General features: G+C 40.1%; 1 protein-coding gene and 1 long non-coding RNA gene across 2 annotated transcripts; both read right to left on the reverse strand.

Annotated features, from left to right (window-relative positions):
- Window positions 1-7,158: 7,158 nt before the first annotated feature.
- Window positions 7,159-13,415, reverse strand: LOC140679733 (uncharacterized). The gene is made up of 3 exons (XR_012051104.1): window positions 13,238-13,415; window positions 7,740-7,862; window positions 7,159-7,628 (listed from the first exon to the last, which is right to left on the reverse strand). It is a non-coding gene; the product is annotated as an uncharacterized lncRNA (long non-coding RNA).
- Window positions 13,416-15,104: 1,689 nt separating this feature from the next.
- On the reverse strand, window positions 15,105-20,430 carry LOC133615513 (transcription factor Sox-9-A-like). The gene is made up of 3 exons (XM_061974153.2): window positions 19,645-20,430; window positions 19,136-19,383; window positions 15,105-16,736 (listed from the first exon to the last, which is right to left on the reverse strand). Exons 1-3 carry the CDS (start codon window positions 20,070-20,072, stop codon window positions 16,018-16,020), a joined length of 1,395 nt encoding a protein of 464 aa, XP_061830137.1. The 5' UTR covers window positions 20,073-20,430; the 3' UTR covers window positions 15,105-16,017.
- Between the last annotated feature and the right edge of the window lie 708 nt (window positions 20,431-21,138).

Below are 21,138 nucleotides of genomic sequence, written 5' to 3' on the forward strand. Positions count from 1 at the left end.
GGAAAATACGGTACACTATATACACATCCATTCATAAACTATATTATTCAATTTATTTTAACTAATTTCTAAATTGTGGTGACTTATTTTATTTTGTAGTAGTCGTAGCGACTTCCTTGTTCCTTTATGGAATCGGGTCAACTTCCTTTGTTTTCACTTTTTCGAACTGCGCTTGCAAGTTACGTCGAGGACACATTGGCGCCTGTGCCAATTTACTGTGGGACCCCATTTTATATGACCTGATGGGGTCCCTGGGACCCCTTTTTAAAAATTCCTTGCGCCAACACTGATGGAGTATTGGTGCGTGCAAAAAAGCAGCAGGCGGCTGTGGCCTGCGGGCCGGTTCTAACTAATCAAATAGTCTGATAAAGATCACATTTTACTTGCAGTGTAAACAAAAAAAATCTGATTTAGATAAAAATCTGACTTGGGCCGCCTTGTCCTTAGTCCTAGTCACTTGTGTCCTTGGACAAGACACTGGTTTAAATGTAGCTTAAAATGTAGATAATGGGTCTCACAATGCAAAGCGCTTTGAGTCTCTAGAGAAAAATAAGCACTATATAAATATAATTCACTTCACAAACCCTGCGTGGTTTACAAAATGAACACCATGGCCTGGGTGAAAAATAGAAATTTTGAGTGAGTGTACCGTGTGAGTCACTGTGTGTCACTGTGTGTGTAATTAATTGGTTTTACTGCCAGGTTAGCCCATGTCTGTCACTGTGGAATTCGTATTTGGCCATGAACTTGTACGTGTTAGTTGAGGTATTAACTTATTTGAGCAAAGGATTAAGTCCTACTGGTTGTCCTGCACTTGGAATGGCCAAACAGAGGCTGCGGTATGTTTGACAAAGTAGACCCTGTCACTTGTCTGCAGTTTGGCCTTCTCCGTGTCACTGTGAGAACTGATGCTAACTCATTTGCCTCGGAGAAGGCAAACACACACACACACACACACACACTGAGTGCCACGCCTATCTGAGAATAATAGTAGTTTAGCTGACTGTTGGCGACAAGCCCGCGATCTTCGTTGTTTTACATGTTATCCACTGCGGGCCAAACATGCGAGATAATGATGCGCTCAGAATGCATGCAGACACAAATGTCAGAGCAGTAGCTCCACAAGTCTTTACAAACATTGTCTCACGAGGAACAAAACAAAGAAAAGCCACATGGGTGGCATGGCTCAGTGGGTAGAGTTGCAGTCTTGTACCTAGAGGATTACTGTTTCAATTCTGACCTGGCGAGTTAATGTCAAAGGCCTTGTCCGTAGGTCAATTCGAACTTGTTTGCCCAATTGCTACCTGTTTTGGATGTTTTCATGTCCATGTGAACAGCGCAATTCCAAATTTGTCATATCCGACCAAGATTTCTTTCTTATGTGGATATAAATGGGATATATGCGATGCATCCCCATCGTAATCAGACCAGAACGTCATCAAAAAGTGATAAGCGCTGTCATCATTCGCCAAACTACACGGTTATAAAATAAACAGTTGACAACAGAGCAGAAAAACAGCTAAAATAAAATGTTTTAGGAACTCACTTGAAACTTCCAACACCCCTGTCACAGACTACTCGCTCAAAGACTTGCTTTTCAAGCAGACATCGGAGCAGATTATCCTGTAAAACTGTCAGAGCCAAAATACTTCTTAATCTGTTATGCGCAATAATTTGGTTCGGAAAATGTTGACTTCGATTGCACAAAATCCTTGAAATTGCCACAATATCGTACTGAGACCGACTAGAGCTGAAACCATGTTTACTTCCGTTAACACTGCAATGTGTGTGACTTCATAACGTCATGTCCGCATGCCGGTCAGATTGCATTCACATTAAAAATCGTATTTTTTTGTTTTAATTGTGAACGACCACTAAAATGATCGGACTTGACAAAAAAAATTGGAATTGGACATCCGACCCTTTAGCTCCTGATGGGTTGTGGTTAGCGCCTCGCCTGGCAGCTTCCGCCATTCCACAATATCCTTGTTGTTAATGTGCAATGACAATAAAAACCTATTCTTTTCAAGTCAGCACTGCATTAGGGAAACATTGTAAGTCTCTTTGAGTTTGAGCCTTGATAGCCTTACACGGGTTAAACTCAAAGCAACTTTAGGGTGAATGAAGTTGCAGGTAAACACAATAAGATGAAGCCATGAAAAAGTTTTCAGGAACATAGTCAGAAAAGTGACAAAACAAACGGTTTCAATCTTTTTTAGTAGCATATACTTGCTTTCTATTTGATTACACATACGTGTCAATGGGAATAAGCCACTGGTATCCACTGTTAATGATTCATGTTTTCACTTAAAGGGGACCTATGATGATTTTAATCTAGATTTAACACTTCCCGGTTGTCTGGTTAATATGTATCGGGTATGCTTTGGTGTAAATTTTGCGTACATTTTGCTCCACAGCCACATTTTTAACACTTTCTGCATCTGTCTGGTAATGGTTCGGGTGTGGAAGCCTTCTGGATGTTTTCATGTCCGCGTGAACAGTGCAATTCCGAATTTTTCCATATCCGACCCAGACTTCTTTCGTATGTGGAAATAAATGGGATATATGCGATGCGTCCTCAATGTAATCCGACCAGAACGTCATGGGGTCATAAAGAGATAAGAGCCGTAACTATTTGCCAAATTAGACGGTTATAAAATAAATAGTCGGAGCAGAAAAACAGGTTAAAATAAATTGTTTAGGAACTCACTTGAAACTTCCAACACCCACTTTCCCAAAAGACATGCCTTTCAAGCAGACTATTGTGTAAAACTGTCAGAGCCAAAATACTTGTCCTCTTCCTTTTTAATCTGCTGTGCACAATAATATGCTTCAAAAAATGTTGACTTCGATTACACAAAATCCTTGAAATTGCCACAATATCATACTGAGACCGACTAGAGCTGAAACCGTGTGTACTTCCGTAAACACTGCAGTGTGTGCGACTTCATAACGTCATGTCCGCATGCCGGTCACATTGCATTCACATTAAAAATATGTATATTTTTTTAAAACATCGAATTCGACCAAAAAAAAATTGGAATTGGACATCCGACCCTGCAGCTCCTGATGGGTTGTGGTTAGCGCCTTGCATGGCAGCTTCTGCCATTCCACAATTTCCTTGTTCTTAATGTGGAATGACAATAAAAACCTATTCTATTATAGTCAGCACTGCATTAGGGAAACTTAATTTACATTGCAAGTTTCTTTGAGTTTGGGCCTTGTTAGCCTTACACGGGTTAAACTCAAAGCAACTTTAGGGTGAATGAAGTTGCAGGTAAACAATATGATGAAGCCATGAAAAAGTTTCCAGGAAGTAGTCAGAAAAGTGACTAAACAAACTGTTTCAAGCTTTTTTAGTAGCATATACTTGCTTTTCTATTTTATTACCTATACGTGTCAATGGGAATAAGCCATTGGTATCCACTGTAAATGATTCATGTTTTCCCTTAAAAGGGGACCTATGATGATTTTAATCTATATTTAACACACTTCCCTGTTGTCTGGTTAATATGTATCGGATATGCTTTGGTGTAAATTTTGCATACAATTTGCGCCACAGTCACATTTTTAACACACTTTCTGCGTCTGTCTGCTAACGGTTCATGTGTGGAAGCCTTCCCTTTAGATTGCAAATGACTCCAGGCTGTAGTCTCACAGCCTGAATGGCAGCTGGCCGACAGCATGTACTAGAAATGCCCACATAGGTACGTCCGCTGCACTGTGACATCACACTGTGCCCACTGTTATATATATAAAAAAAAAAAAAAATTAAAAAAAAGAAGAAAAAAAAAGACTCCAAAACACAGCGTAGAGAGGCATCCAAAACAATGTGAAAGCTCATGCCACCCCGAGTATCCAGCATTGTAACACTTAAAAAAGTCTCATAGGTCGCACAGTTCCCTGTGACGAGCAGCACTCGTGCATCACCAGACCATGAAGTTACCACCACCATACTTGATTGTAAGCAAGACAACTAATTTGTTACTCACTTGTGTTACCAGTTTGTTTATACAATACTGGCTGTGTCAATGAATACAAAAAAGCTATGCTGCTAAAGTATTTCCAAGTTTTATTTCTATAGTATTGTTCCTTAAGATATACTGGAAAACAGTTGGTTAAAAGGGACCTATTATGCGAAAACTAACTTTTCTTACCTACAAACGTATTAATGTGTACTTGGGATCTGCATAAGTCTCGAAAATTTGAAATCAAACCATGGGAGGCATGGTGGAGATATTTATAAGACAATCTTCCCTTCCTTCATACTTTCTCCAAACCAGTCGTTTGGAATTTGCTTTTTTCCTCTAGCCTCTCATTGCAGGACAGACTGGCTCGTACATGCACATGCATCTTCCACTGTTGCCATTTCTAATACAATGTGGTGTGTAGTTCAAACTTCTGTCAGTAGACTCGCTATGGAAGCGCAAACAACTTCAACATGGCTGACAGCTGACAGATGCTGTCGAAGTGGAGGCCTGTAAATAAGACCGCCCACTAAACAAATAAGGGTTTGTGTCGTCCATATCCAACATTATGTATATTCCAACTGATCTCTTTTTGTAACACTGTTAATGAAGAAAGTGTACTTTTTGTAATTATTTCCCCTTATTTTTGCACAATAACTCAGATATGTTGACACTAGTGAGCAGTAGAGAATAGGGAGTGATTTTTGGTCAGGAACATATTTTGATTTATACATTCTTGACGTGTTTCTGGCTACTTCATGTGGTATGTTTTTAATACAATATTTAATTATCATCTATGATAACACCTAGTATTTTTTTTTTACTTTCTCAATTTCTACTCCGTCTATTTGTGTTTGACTTTCTTTTCTTCTGTTACCAAATAGCATCATTTTAGTTTTACTGAGATAGTCTGTTTTTGTCAAACCATTTCTTTAATTTATTTATTCCTCATTTTATTATTTGTATTAGCTTCTGTGTGTTTTCTCCTGAAAAAAATGTGAATGTATCGCCTGCAAATAATACTAACTTTAAGTCCTTAGTAACTTTACAGATGTCGGTTATATATAGACTGAACCATTTTGGTCCCAGTATTGATCCCTGTGGTACGCCGCAAGATACTTTCAGCTTTGTAGACGTGTGTTCGCCTATCTTCACGTAGTGCTTCATGTTGGTTAAGTACTGTAGCTTCTTACCTAGTTCAAAACTAGCCCTTTGATGCCGTATTGTTCTAATTTGTTAATTAAAATATTACGATTAATTGTGTCAAATGCCTTTATTAGATCCATAAACACTGCAGCTGCACACTTTACTATTATTTCCATCAATTTTGATAAGCTCGCACTGTATCCGTATTGGTCCCCACATCTGTGGTCCCTTCCAAAGTTTCTCGTTGTTCCCATTGGGTTGCGTTTTTTCTTGCCCTGATGTGGGATCTGAGGATGTCGTTGTGGCTTGTGCAGCCCTTTGAGACATCTGTGATTAAGGAAAATATATGTACACTTTGATTGATTGATTGATTAAAGTAAATGTTCAATAATTTTGGAAAATTGTGAAAGCAAGGAAACATATCTGTAATTTGTAAACCGGTGTTCGTCTCCAATCTTATAAAGCGATACAACTTTTGCTATTTTTTATTTTGCTTGGGAATTCATCTCTTTGAAATGATAGGTTAATGATGTCCGTAAATGGGTTTGAAATCTCCTTAAAACACTTTTCTATTGTTTCCATGTCATGTTTGTTAGTTAGCAGTTTACTTGGTTAGTGGAGAAGATGTTTGTCAGACAGGAATCCACCATTTGCGATTTGGGCCAAATTTTCACTCGAAAAAATACATAATGTGCTTTTCTTGGTCATATGTGCCAGTACTGCCATACATTTTCTGAGAAATGCATGATTTAGTTTTTTGCGTAATCCTTCTGACCAACTAGAGGTGTTAGTATTTGTATTCATGTTTGAACGATACCTAAGCATCCAGCTAGGGGGCAGCAGTGCTCGGATAAATCGGCAAAGATCAGAAAATGTGAGGACGTCTACTTACTGTATTTTCCGGACTATAAGGCGCACTTAAAATCCTTTTTTTTTTTTTCTCAAAACTTGACAGTGCGCCTTATAACCCGGAACGCCTAATGTAAGAAATATGTTTGGTTGAGCTTACCCACCTCGAAGCAATTTTATTTGGTACATAGTGTAATGATACGTGTCACCAGTAGATGGCAGTCAAACATAAGAGGTAAGTGTAGGCTGCACCGTTTGATGTGCTTCAACATATGAGTATTATTATGGTGTGTGTATAAGATAAGACATTTTATCTGGCGTTTTAATTCGCAATATTATGCAAAAGCAATTTTTCTTACCTTCTGTTACCTGCTGATCTGTATTTGGGATCTGCATAAATCCTGAAAAATTGCGCGCGTCCGCCTTTGTAGTCCGTGCCGACAAGTAGTGGATAAGCTTCTTCTTTTTCCTCTATCTTCTTGTCATGTGACATCATCCTCCGCTGTTGCCATTTCTAATATAAAGTAGTGTAAAGTTCTTACTTATATCTGTCAGTAAACTCACCATGAAAGCGCTAAAACATACCGATGTAGTGAGTTTAAATTATTAACCCAAGAACTTTAGTTATTAGAGTTCCGGTCGGACGGTTTTTCACGGGACACATTTCCAGTGTTGTTTCCGGATGAGGAGATGCTGCTCCGTTACTGATTTAAGTAAAGTCTGAATGTCATTAAAACAGTTAACTCCATCTTTTGACACTTCTTCCACTCCCGTCCTTGCACGCTACACCGCTACAACAAAGATGACGGGGAGAAGATGCTGCCGAAGGTGAGCCACGTAAATAAGACCGCCCACAAAACGACGCATCCGGAAGAGACTGTCAGAAAGCGGCTTGAAGATGATGTGTAAAACATAATCTATGCAACATTTTGACCAACGAACCACCATTACATGTTATGTAGACCACAAGGAAGCGTTTTCAATTTAAAAAAAAAAAATAATATGACCCTTTAATGCGCCCTATAATCCGATGCACTTTATATATGAAAAAAGATCAAACATAGACCATTCATCGGCAGTGCGCCTTATAATCCGGTGCGTCCTATGGTCCGGAAAATACGGTTTTGTGTTCACAATGAATATGGTACGTAATAAAGTTATTCTTAGGTAGAACAAGCTCTTTATTTGCTCGCCAACACCTAGTTTGACACATACAGATAAATACATGAATATTATTAATTTTTCAATAGGATTTCAATTTGATGGAGCGTGAATAACATTTAAACCTAAGACATGTTTTTCTTCCGTTCTTTGGTCGCGGCGTTCCTCGACCTTCCTCGCAGTCTGCTCACGAGGCCTCTGACACACTTAATGGGATTATGCTAATATCATTTTGGGACGCTGACCTCGGGCCGGTGCCAGGTTTCTTACACATGGCTGCACAAAGACGAGAGGGGCTGGGGTGTTTTCCACCCAGACCGGGCTTGGCACCGGGCGGCACGTCTCTAGTTTTAGTTTGTGTTTCATGTTACTCTTCCGATTCAGAAGAAATGTGCCCCGGTTTGAGTGAATGAGCGTGTCTTGTGGAGGGGGGGTAAGAGTGACGTTTCCACGGAAACACGTTGATGCCAGCAAGGCTTCCTACGAGATGTGTCCTATTGGTAGCTTTATGGTCCCTTTAAAAAGGAATATACACAGAATCAAACCACAACAGTGCCATACTTTGACCTTACTTGATCTATATTATTTGTTTTCCAGTGTGTTTTTTTTTTTTACCTCTTTTTCTTTTCCTCTTCCTTTTGCCTTTAGAAAGACCACCCATCGGGCTCGGAGGGGGCAGTCGTCCCCGTGGAATAATAATGGGGTCGTCCTGGGAAAATTGCCCACGGAATGGCCTGTCTGGAAGAAAAAAGGAAAGAAAAATTTGCTCCCGTTTCCGATCCCTCTTGGAAACATTTATCAGGCTACTTGGTCGGGGAAGCATGCAGTTGCACTGCAAAAACTGAAATCTAAGTAAGATTAAATATCTCAAATAAGGGTGATATTTGCTTATTTTCTGTCTGATGAGGTAATTTTTCTCACTAAGCAGATTTTATGTTAGAGTGTTTTACTTGTTTTAAGGGTTTTGGTCCTAAATAATCTCAGTAAGATATTACAGCTTGTTGCTGAGATTTTATGACCTATATTAAGTAAAACATGCTTGAAACTAGAATATCAACTGTTGCAAAGCTGTGTCATCAACACTCACAAGTATAAAACTACTTTTTTAAAGAAATAATTTCTTACTTCAAGCATGAAAAAAAAAAAGATATATGCATATCATGATGTCAAGATAATGGCACTAGCATTTACTTAATTTAAGAATATTTTTCAACATATTGAGCAAAAAGGTCTTTTTTTTTTTACCAAGAAAAGTACACTTGTTATTAGTGAGAATATACGTATTTTAAGGTTCATTGAGGTTAGCTATTTTTACTTGTTTTGGAAAGTCTTGACAAGCCAAATTTTCTTGTTCTATTGGCAGATAATTTTGCTTAGTTCAAATAAAATACCCCTAATTTTTGTATTTTTTTTCTTGTTTTTGAACACTGACTTCTTGCAGTGTGTTCGGGATATTTTTTGGACTTTTTTTTTTTGCCCTTTTCGTCACATGGGGCAGTATGGTTTAGACTTTAGAGTTACTGCGGGTGAAACAAATTAATTTCATCCTAACGTTTGGTAAAACCACAGAATGGAATGAGTCAAGCGTGGTCCGCGTGAGGGAAAGTCTCATCAGTGCTAGCGTCATCTCCTCATTACAAAAGCAACACAACAACATTGCAAGAATGCCGCTGTTTGCTGTTTTTGTTCTCGTAGTGTAGCAACTTTTCGGTCATCACACTAAACAAATGAGTCATATATTGCTGACCTTGACTTGCTACTAAAATAAATGTAATAATAATGGAACTTTGATATATACTGACCTATCAGTGGTGGGCCATCAAGGCCAGCAAGGCCTTCTCTGCTGGCCTAACCTAAATCATGATCATAAATTGATAAGTTTATTTAATTTTTAAATTTACTTTCCCTAAATATATAAAAGTAGTCATCATATTCTCTTTATGTTCCAGAGATTTTATCCAATTACAATTCAGCTAGCTTGTTGCCAGCGCTGTATGAAATCTGCCCGATGCCTTCTAAAATCAACAATGTGGCGGTGTGTGCAGTTGATAGACAGTTACGATAGCCAACCAGATCATGAGTTGTTGACAGTAGCCCTTCTAGGTTGCTTCTTGTTCAACGTGACATACTGTACGCCTCCTGGGATAGGATAGAGAACTCACAACAAGAATCACTTGTTGTGAGTAGGGTTGTACGGTATACCGGTATTAGTATAGTACAGCGATACTAATGAATCATATTCGGTACTATACCGCCTCTAAAAAGTACCGCCCATCGTCGTCGTCACGTCGTGTCATGCAGACGAGCATGTTCAGCAGCGCACAATCACGGAGTACTTACAAGAAGACACAGTGTGTAGGCAGACAAGGGAAAACGGACGCATTTGGGCTTAACTAAAGATAAAGTTATAACACTGAAACGCCCTCAGGAAGAAATGCTTTACGACATGGCTAGCTAGGTAGCGGCTAACGTCTATCCGCAGTCTGCAGTGTCGTAACTACTTCTAAATCACTAATCCTCGCCTCCATAGAGTTAAGTCAAGAACCTTTATTTCAAGTATCATCCCTGTAGGATGAGTGATAGCTACACATGCTTCTCTACTCACCAGAGCCATGACATTGTGTTAAAGGGGAACATTATCACCAGACCTATGTAAGCGTCAATATATACCTTGATGTTGCAGAAAAAAGACCATATATTTTTTTAACCGGTTTCCGAACTCTAAATGGGTGAATTTTGGCGAAATAAACGCCTTTCTAATATTCGCTCTCGGAGCGATGACGTCACAATGTGACGTCTCATCGGGAAGCAATCCGCCATTTTTTCAAACACTGAGTCAAATCAGCTCTGTTATTTTCCGTTTTTTCGACTGTTTTCCGTACCTTGGAGACATCATGCCTCGTCGGTGTGTTGTCGGAGGGTGTAACAACACGAACAGGGACGGATTCAAGTTGCACCAGTGGCCCAAAGATGCGAAAGTGGCAAGAAATTGGACGTTTGTTCCGCACACTTTACCAACGAAAGCTATGCTACAACAGAGATGGCAAGAATGTGTGGATATCCTGCGACACTCAAAGCAGATGCATTTCCAACGATAAAGTCAAAGAAATCTGCCGCCAGACTTCCATTGAATCTGCCGGAGTGTGTGAGCAATTCAGGGACAAAGGACCTCGGTAGCACGGCAAGCAATGGCGGCAGTTTGTCTTGGCTCACACCGCCACGAAGATGATCAAGAGAAGAATATCGACCCTAGCTTCCCTGGCCTGCTGACATGAGGGTTTGTCTCCAGAATATATTAATTGATGAAAATTGGGCTGTCTGCACTCTCAAAGTGCATGTTGTTGCCAAATGTATTTCATATGCTGTAAACCTAGTTCATAGTTGTTAGTTTCCTTTAATGCCAAACAAACACATACCAATCGTTGGTTAGAAGGCGACCGCCGAATTCGTCCTCGCTTTCTCCCGTGTCGCTGGCTGTCGTGTCGTTTGTCGGTTTCGCTTGCATACGGTTCAAACCGATATGGCTCAATAGCTTCAGTTTCTTCTTCAATTTCGTTTTCGCTACCTGCCTCCACACTACAACCATCCGTTTCAATACATGCGTAATCTGTTGAATCGCTTAAGCCGCTAAAATCCGAGTCTGAATCCGAGCTAATGTCGCTATAACTTGCTGTTCTTTCCGCCATGTTTGTTTGTGTTGGCTTCACTATGTGACGTCACAGGAAAATGGACGGGTGTTTATAACGATGGTTAAAATCAGGCACTTTGAAGCTTTTTTTTTTAGGGATATTGCGTGATGGGTAAAATTTTGAAAACAACATTGAAAAATATAATAAGCCACTGGGAACTGATTTTTAATGGTTTTAACAATTCTGAAATTGTGATAATGTTCCCCTTTAAAAATGGTCTAAAGTTGACGTGACAAAGTCAAGACAAGATTTCACTTTATCCAGTCATTAACTACCGTATTTTTCGGACTATAAGTCGACATTTTTTTTTTCCATAGTTTGGCCGGGGGTGCGACGTATACTCCGGAGCGACTTATGTGTGAAATTATTAACACATTACCGTAAAATATCAAATAATATTATTTATCTCATTTGCGTGAGCGACGAAGAAAATGTCCGCAATCGTCACACACACGTCAGCAATCGTCACTCACACACCAACCAATAAGAATTTGGCGGGGGCGGGTCATGATATGCTAACTGCTATATGCTATACGCTACTGCCGGAGCTATTAAAATGGATCACATCAACATTGGTGGTAACTTATAAAAACTGAGAAGGGCTGAACTAAAATGGCACCGAAAAGGAAATCATATACTGCTGATTACAAGCTGGACGTTGTGAAATATGCAGCAGAGAACAGCAATCGAGCAGCAGAAAGAAAGGACGCTAGCGGGGCGCATACCAGAGGAGACACCGGGGAGGAATATTTCATCGGATTTAGCAATCGGGAGTAACAGATTGTTTGGTAAACGAATAACATGTTCTATATGTTATAGTTATTTGAATGACTCTTACCATAATATGTTATGTTAACATACCAGGCATGTTCTCAGTTGGTTATTTATGCCTCATATAATGTACACTTATTCAGCCTGTTGTTCACTATTCTTTATTTATTTTAAATTGCCTTTCAAATGTCTATTCTTGGTGTTGGCTTTTATCAAATACATTTCCCCCAAAAATGCGACTTATACTCCAGTGCGACTTATGTTTTTTTCCTTATTTATTATGCATTTTCAGCAGGTGCGACTTATACTCCGGAGCGACTTACACTCCGAAAAATACGGTAACTTTGTCTTAAATTTGAAAAAACAACAACATTATATTTCACTGAAGAAGGGTTCGGGGAATGCGCATAAGAAAGTGGTGGGGTTCGGTACCTCCAACAAGGTTAAGAACCACTGCCCTAGTGTGTGAATGTGAGTGTGAATGTTGTCGGTCTATCTGTGTTGGCCCTGTGATGAGGTGGCGACTTGTCCAGGGTGTACACCGCCTTCCGCCTGAATGCAGCTGAGATAGGCTCCAGCACACCCCGCGACCAAAAGGGACAAGCGGTAGAAAATGGATGGATGGAGTTTTTAATGTACCGTAAGATTTTTTTGTTAAAATAAAGCCAATAATGCAATTTTTTTGTGGTCCCCTTTATTTAGAAAAATACCAAAAAGTAACAAAACAATTTTGCTACCGGTACTAAAATATTGGTATCGGGACAACACTATTACAGATAAATACTTGTACGTCCATTTTCAAGAAGGACATTTCAAAAAAGGCTAGATCTCGAGAGTGTGTCACGACCAGAATTGGACTCTGAACACATGCGCAGGGTTTCAGAAGCAGTTCATTACTATGACAAGGGAAGGGATCATTAAACAGATCTAACCTGACTCCAAAATTTACAAAATTATTAACAAACTCAAAACGCTCCAGCTACGGAGGGAAAAGGGTTCTAAGTAGAGATGTCGATAAATGTTTTAAAATGTAATATCGGAAAATTATCGGTATCGTTTTCTTTATTATCGGTATCGTTTTTTTTTGGTTTTTTTTTATTAAATCAACATAAAAAACACAAGATACACTTACAATTAGTACACCAACCCAAAAAACCTTCCTCCCCCATTTACACTCATTCACACAAAAGGGTTGTTATTAATATTCTGGTTCCTCCATTATATATCAATATATATCAATACAGTCTGCAAGGGATACAGTCCGTAAGCACACATGATTGTGTGTGCTGCTGGTCCACTAATAGTACTAACCTTTAACAGTTAAATTGACTCATTTTCATTAATTACTAGTTTCAATGTAACTGTTTTTATATTGTTTTACTTTCTTTTTTATTCAAGAAAATGTTTTTGATTTATTTATCTTACTTTATTTATTTTTTAAAGGACCTTATCTTCACCATACCTGGTTGTCCAAATTAGTTATAATAATGTGTTAATTTCACCACTGTATATATCGGTATCGGTTGATATCGGTATCGGTAATTAAAGAATGAACAATATCGGATATCGGCAAAAAGCCATTATCGGACATCCCTAGTTCTAAGAACACCAAAAAGCACTCCAACGGAGACGATACTATGAAGCTAACTTTACCTGAAAATGTTACAAACCAAAACTCTCCCGAGGATCCATAAGGTAGCCCCAAAACGTGGCTATGGCTGTGGACAAGAAACTCTGGAGATACGCACAAGAAGATATAAAACTCCCTGGCGCAGGAGAAAAGGAGGACGAGACATTTAAGCATGAGGGGAACAGGTGAAATCAATCAGGACAAACGATGACACAACAGGAAGAGCAAGTGATCTGAAACGGGAAAGAGAGTTGGCTTTTCACAATAAAACAGGAAATGACAAGACAACCTGAAACCAAACAAGACTTCACCCAGGTGTGACACTGAAACAGTTTGTCCGCCACTTCCAATCGAATCAACTAAACTCTGAGCGGTACCACTGGCCTGGCACCGATGGGTGCTGCAAATTGAGAGTTCAAATATTTTTTTTATGTAAAATATGTTTTTACAATTAATTAAATTTTGACAGCCTGGGTGATATATCGATTACATCTACACTGCAAAAACTGAAATCTAAGTAAGATTACAAATCTCAAATAAGGGTGATATTTTCTTATTTTCTGTCTGATAAGATAATTCTTCTCACCAAGCAGATTTTATGTTAGTGTTTTACTTGTTTTAAGGGTTTAAATGATCTCAGTAAGATATTACAGCTTGTTGCTGAGATTTTATGACCTATATTGCGTAAAACATGCTTGAAACGAGAATATCAACTGATGCAAAGCTGTGTCATCAACACTCACAAGTATAAAACTACTTTTTTTAAGTAATAATTTTTTACTTCAAGCATGAAAAAAAAACATTGTCATTAAGTCAAGATAATGGCACTAGCATTTACTTAATTTAAGAATATTTTTCAACATATTGAGCAAAAAGGTCTCGTTTTTTTCTACCAAGAAAAGTGCACTTGTTATTAGTGAGAATATACTTATTTTAAGGTATTTTTGGGTTCATTGAGGTTAGCTAATTGTACTTGTTTTGGAAAGTCTTAACAAGCCGGATTTTCTTGTTCTATTGGCAGATAATTTTGCTTAGTTCAAATAAAATACCCTTAAATTTTTTTTTTTCCCCTTGTTTTTGAACACTGACTTTTTGCAGTGTATATATGTAATCTATATCTGAATATATAGATTACATCTATATATTCAAGCTTTTAGTTGCAGACAATTTCAAAAATGTTTTGAATTTTTGAAATACACTATATTGCCAAAAGTATTTGGCCACCCATCCAAATGATCAGAATCAGGTGTCCTAATCACTTGGCCCGGCCACAGGTGTATAAAATCAAGCACTTAGGCATGGAGACAGTTTCTACAAACATTTGTGAAAGAATGGGCCGCTCTCATTGATTTCCAGCGTGGAACTGTCATAGGATGCCACCTGTGCAACAAATCCAGTCGTGAAATTTCCTCTCTTCCTAATTATTCCAAAGTCAAAGTCGGCTTTATTATCAGAAAATGGAAGAGTTTGGGAACAACAGCAACTCAGCCACCAAGTGGTAGGCCACGTAAACTGACAGAGGGGTCTGCGGATGCTGAAGCACATAGTGCAAAGACTTTCTGCACAGTCAGTTGCTACAGAACTCCAAACTCCATGTGACCTTCCAATTAGCCCACGTACAGTACGCAGAGAGCTTCATGGAATGGGTTTCCATGGCCGAGCAGCAGCATCTAAGCCATACATCACCAAGTCCAACATCATATTGAACCCTATGGGTTAGGAATGGGATGGCACTTCAAGTTCATATGTGAGTTAAGGCAGGAGGCCAAATACTTTTGTGTACCTTTTGTAACCAAAATATTGGTATCGGGACAACCCTAATCGCTATGGATTAATGTGAAGTCGTTCATACTAAAACATGGTGGGGAAAAAAGTACATGGCCATGACAGTTTTACAGTGTTTTGTTTTTATTGCAAACAATATAATACAAAAGATAAGCTTTTAAGACAAAGACGCCATGTTTACCTAAAGAAGACTCCAAGTAAGTGATGACACAAAAAATATGAACTAACGATACAGAATATAAAAAAAAGGGAGAATGACAATTCTCAGTAAATGTCCATTCCAGAACATTTATCAACTCAAAAAAAAAAAGGCAAACCAGTGCTACGCTACGCAGCTTCCGTTTGTGGGAGAGAAAATAAGAAGAAATGAATCATCTGTACACAAGTGAATGATAACATTTACAAAACGATAAATAAATCTGTACCACGCAGCGATCTACTCCACTCACGTTGCTGAATCGATCATTGCAAATAGTTAATTTTTCCAATAAAGTTAATGCTAAAGAATAAATTAAAAGAGGTTAGGGTAGGACAGAAGCGTGCCCCGGGGGGCTCAGACCTGCTGGCTGCACAGGAGGTCAAGAGGTCACTTCCTGTGGACAGAGCCTCCTCGCTCGTGGCTCCGCAGGCACCAGTGGTATCGAGGCGGGACGGAAGCTGGCGTGGCAGACGCAGTAAAGTACAAGCCAGGTGGGAAACGGACTCTAACCCAACAGTAGAAAAAAAAAACTCTCAGTCACTTCCTGTACAAAATAATGGCGACACGTAAGGCCACTGAGGGTGCTTTTTTTTTCTTTTCTTTTTTTTTTGTGTTAACTTGGCGTTGCCGCAATGGATGACAGAGCAGAACACATACACAGTACATACTAGAATATTCATAACCACTATGTCCTCACAGAGGATTTATGCAAGTATTATATCTAAAAAAATATAATCACAAAAAGGCACTGACGGGAGCCAATCCAGAGATGTACAACTAGAAAAGAGTCAAATGTTTTTTGTTTTTTTTAAAAAGTCCTCATGGCCGGGAGAGTTGGGTGTAAATGGGCTGCTGCTCCCAGTGCTGAGGACTGCTGGTCTGAGGCACGGACGGGACCCCCGCGGTGTCGGCGATGGGGGTGTACATGGGCCTCTGGCTGGGGCTCATGAAGCTGAACGGGGAGTAGAGGCCGGAGCCTTGGCCGGCGGCGTAGTAGGAGGCGCCGCCCTGCTGGTCGGGATAGTCATACTGCGCCCTGGGGGGGTAGGCGGCGGCGCTGTAGTGCTGCAGGCTGAAGGAGCCGTAGGCCACGTGCTGCGGCGAGCCCTGCTGCTCGCTGTAGTGGCTCGGGCTCAGCTGCTCCGTCTTGATCTGCGCCGAGCCCCGCTGTTGAGCGTCCAGGGTGCTGAGGGAGTGCTGCTGCTTGGACATCCACGGCCCCACGTTGCCGCCCTGGCCGACGGAGGAGGCGTAGCCCCCTTGGGCGGAGGAGGCGTAACCGCCTTGGCCGGCGGCGGCAGCGGCGGCGGCGTGGCTGTGCGGCGGCAGGTACTGGTCGAACTCGTCCACGTCGAAGCTGCCCATGTTGGAGATGACCTCGCTGCTCAGCTCGCCGATGTCCACGGCGCCAAAGTCGATGTTGAGCTGGCGGCTGGGGCCCTCCTGAGCCGGGCGGCCCTCGCGCTTCAGGTCGGACTTGGCGGAGGGGAGGTCCGTCTTAGGGGTGGTGGGGGGCGTCGGCGGACCCTGGGACTGACCTGAGGGGGGAGGACAGGGACAGTTCAGTCACATGCGTACATATGCTATGTATTGGTACAAACCAGGGGTCCCCAAACTACGGCTCGCGGTTTGGGGACCCCCTTTTTTATAAAATCCCTTGAAGAGCAGGCAAAACTGCAAAACAAGCTTGTAGGGATGATACAGCCTCTGTGTTTTTTCCTGACCTAACGTATATTCCGCTCTACCCTGATATTGAGCACTGTATAATGGATAAACCACAGAAACCTTTAATATATATATATATATATATATATATATATATATATATATATATATATAGTATTTTTATTTTTTGTTATTATTTTAAAAAAATCTGTACTTTCTAATCCATTTTCTACCGCTTGTTACTCTCGGTGTCTCCTAGCCACTCAGGCAAATCATATTGTCTAAAAATTCATTTTTCCATTGATAACGTGATATCAAGTGCGCACTCTTTCAGTCAATTAGTGCGCAAGAATATATATATATATATATATATATATATATATATATATATATATATATATATACACGTTAGGTCAGGAAAAAACACAAGAGGCTATTTCATCCCTACAAGACTGTTTTGCAGGTTTCCAGGGGATTTTAAGGGAAACCTGCGAAACAGGCTTGTAGGGATGAAATAGCCTCTGTGTATTTTCCTGACCAAACGTATATTCCGCTCTACCCCGGTATTGAGCACTGTATAACGGATAAACCACAAAAACCTCGACTATATACACACACACACACACACACATATATACAGCCCGGGCCGCATTGGGTTAAAACAATTTGGCTGGGGGCCGGGCTGTGTATGTATATATATATATATATATATATATATATATATATATATATATATATATATATATATATGTGTGTGTGTGTGTGTGTGTGTGTGTGTGTGTGTGTGTGTGTGTGTGTATATAGTCGAGGTTTTTGTGGTTTATCCGTTATACAGTGCTCAAAAAGTTTGGGGACCCCTAGTTTAAACTATCACACTCCAACAACTCCAACAGTAATACATGAAAAACAGTAACAGTGATACTTCTGTTTTTGATCATTTCTCTTTTGTTTCCACCAACTCTCCCTATCCTTTATCTTCGGTCATTTTTATTTAATTTTTTAAAATCAACACACTTATTTCCACTCAAAACCCAATTGGATTTATGGATGCCACCCACAGGTGTTAAAATATTATCATAACCATGCCCATAAACTAGAAGCAATAACATATAAATACATCAAATGTACACAAACAGGGATGGTTTTAGGTCAGGGATTCTCAAGCTGTGGTGCAAGTACCACTAGTGGTTCAAGGACTCCTTTTAGTGGTACGCCAAATATTTTCATCATTATTTAAGCAGACTGTTTTATTTTCCGATATTCAAACACAGTGTTACTGTTCAAGCTGTTTGTAGTAATACTTCTGCCTTGTTTTTAATGAATATTTAGGCCTACTACGCTACTCTATTTTATTGTTGGGCATTACAGTGTTTTTGGAGGTGGTACTATGGTGAAACAAGTTTGAGAACCACCGTTTTAGGTCATATTTTGTGCCGGGCAACTTTGTGACCGACAAATTCTCCCGCATAAATGATTGAATTGAACTTTTTATAACAAATGTCCAAACTTCTTCAGGCGAAGACATATTTAGAAAGACAATTAATTGTTTTGGGGTCATTTTCCTTCACGTCTATTTGTTCCTGCCAACTCTCCCTGTCCTTTCTCTTCTGTGTGAGGCAGCTCATTTGTGACAGGCACATTTAACGTAGATGTATTTTTCTACTTCTTACCTAGGGACTTTATTAAATTACATTATTTTTATATTATTAATACTGTGGAAAATATTGGACGCAATGTGTTGTCAAGCTTATTAGATGTTATGCGATATGTGAGTTTACATTTTTTGTTATAAATGGCTGGGATGATAATGTTAACGAGGGATTCCTAATCACTGCTATGTTGGAATTCTTATTAATACTGTTGTTGATATTATTCTTTTTTTTTTTTTTGACTACTTTTGGATTGTTTTGTGTCATGTTTGTGTGTCCTCCCAATTGCTTAATGTTTCTGTGCCAGGTTTGGTTTTGGAATTGTGCTATTATGGTATTGTGTATTATTTTGTTGGATTGATTAATACAAAATAAAAATAAAATAAAAAAAATACTGATATACAACATACAAAAACTAGTGACAATAACACTTTTACACCCAATATAGGACTTTTGTAAAATAGTATGTGTGCATTGCAAAAAGATGCATTTAACTGTAAAAAAAAAAACGAGAAGTAGTAGTATTGGTCTTTCTATGGTTCCCTTTTTAATACTTGCAGTGACATTTATTACACGTCCTTTTATTGTTGCAAAAAAAAAAAAAAAAAAAGTTTGATGCTTACCTGAATGCTCTCCTGGAGAATGCATCTCGCCCAGGCTGGAGGCAGGAGAGTCCGCCTGCTGCAGCGCCTTGAAGATGGCGTTGGGCGAGATGTGAGTCTGCTCGCCGTCCTCGGGCTCGATCTGACCGTTCTTGACGGACTTCCTCCGCCGGGGCTGGTACTTGTAGTCCGGGTGGTCCTTCTTGTGCTGCACCCTGAGGCGCTCCGCCTCCTCCACGAAGGGACGCTTCTCGGCCTCGTTGAGCAGCCTGGGAACAAAACAATGTGTTAAAAAAAAGTGTGCATTTAATTGGGTTTTGTAAAAGAAAAGAAAAAGGTGAATTTTAACAGCGTGCGCCGTGGTTGGGTCCATGCGTAAAAAGAAAAAGAAAAGAAAAACATGAATTTTAACAGCGTGCACGGTGGTTGGGTCCATGCGTAATAACCCAAATAAAAGAAAAATATGAATTTTAACAGCGTGCACGGTGGTTGGGTCCATGCGTTAAAGTCGTGCGTAAAACCAAACGTACCTCCAAAGTTTGCCCAAAGTTTTGCTGAGCTCCGCGTTGTGCAGGTGCGGGTATTGGTCCGCCAGCTTCCGGCGTGCAGCCTGCGCCCAAACCATGAAGGCGTTCATGGGTCTCTTGACGTGCGGCTTGCTCTTACTGGAGCCGTTTACGCGCACCGGCATGGGCACCAGAGTCCAGTCGTAGCCCTTCAGCACCTGGGACACGGCGTCGCGGATGCACACCGGGAACTTCTCCTCGTCGCCCTCCTTCTTGTAGTCCGCGCCGTGCAGGAGGTGGTTGTCGGAGGGCCGGGTGTTCTCCGTGTCCGACCCGGAGCCGGAGGGGCAGGGCGAGCCGGCGGAGTCCTCGGACATGCTCGGACTGGGCGCGTCGGAGAGACACTTGTCCTGTTCTTCGGTCATCTTCAGGTACGGGTCGAGGAGATTCATGCGAAATGAGTTGCAGGACAGCTTGACGGAGGAAAATAAAAAAAAATAAAAAATAAAGAAAAAAAGTGGGAATCCAATCCGAGCCCAAAGGACGCAGTGACAGCCAAGCCTGCTGCGCGCACTGGGCGCGGAAAACTCCTTTTCTTACTTGAATTGGGAGGGGGGAAAAGGTCCAAAAAAAGCAGAAAAGCGTCGATCCTTTGAGTCTTAAAATGTGATTGCGACTCCTCAACTTTTTTTGTTTTGTTTTGTTGTGTTTTCCCCAAACTTGACTCACGGAGCGACTCTTGGAGAGGATGTGAGCTGCTTTTTGAAAGACGCTGCATTTATTCTGAGGGCCAGGAAGTGATTGGAGGGAGGGGGGGAGGAGGGGGGTGTTTATAGGCGGGGACGTAATACAACTCGGCTGCAAAGAACATGAACGCAACTCTCTAAAAATCTGCCTTTTATTTGCTTCAAATGCAACATTGCAACCCCAAAGTGGATGTAAAACATGGAAATATAAACACAACAAAAGTTGCACAAATTATTATAATTATTTTTATTTATTTTTTATAAAATTGTTCTTGATTAATTAAAATACACTGACATGATATGTTATTAGTAATTGGTGTATTGAAAAAAAGAAGAAGAAAAAAGCAGCTCACGCATCAGTAAAAGTAAAAGTTTGCATAGAATAAAAAGCTGCACGCAGGAGCTGTCAGCCAAGGCTGCAGTCTAACATTGACCAATAGGGGTCGACAAAGGTCCAGAAACATGCACTGTGTATGCATGCTGCAAAACTCTTAAAAGTTTTTTTCTTAAATGCGCATTGAATGCATTTTCATGAACTGTATCAACTAACTAATCAAGCTAGTTTAAATATGTTTTTTTTTAGTCCATTTTTATTCACTCGATATCAAATTAAAAAAAACAATCGATAAGATATTAAAGTAAATCATGAATGAGAAATAACACAAAAGGGTATAAACTTATATATTACCCACATTCGTACAAATACAACATTATTAAGGCCATATTCTAGTTCATAACGTACAACAAAAATGTATTGAAATATCAGCTTACT

This window comes from Nerophis lumbriciformis, linkage group LG22 (assembly GCF_033978685.3).
Source record: "Nerophis lumbriciformis linkage group LG22, RoL_Nlum_v2.1, whole genome shotgun sequence".
In the NCBI taxonomy this organism is placed as follows: Eukaryota; Metazoa; Chordata; class Actinopteri; order Syngnathiformes; family Syngnathidae; genus Nerophis; species Nerophis lumbriciformis.

Bases quoted from the DNA above. Each gene is read 5' to 3' on its own strand.
- LOC133615513 (XM_061974153.2), bottom strand. From the start codon at position 20,072: ATGAATCTCCTCGACCCGTACCTGAAGATGACCGAAGAACAGGACAAG. The intron at 19,384-19,644 runs GTACGTTTGGTT...TTTTGTTCCCAG, and splicing joins ACTTTGGGCAAACTTTGGAG to GCTGCTCAACGAGGCCGAGA. The intron at 16,737-19,135 runs GTAAGCATCAAA...CTCCCCCCTCAG, and splicing joins TTCTCCAGGAGAGCATTCAG to GTCAGTCCCAGGGTCCGCCG.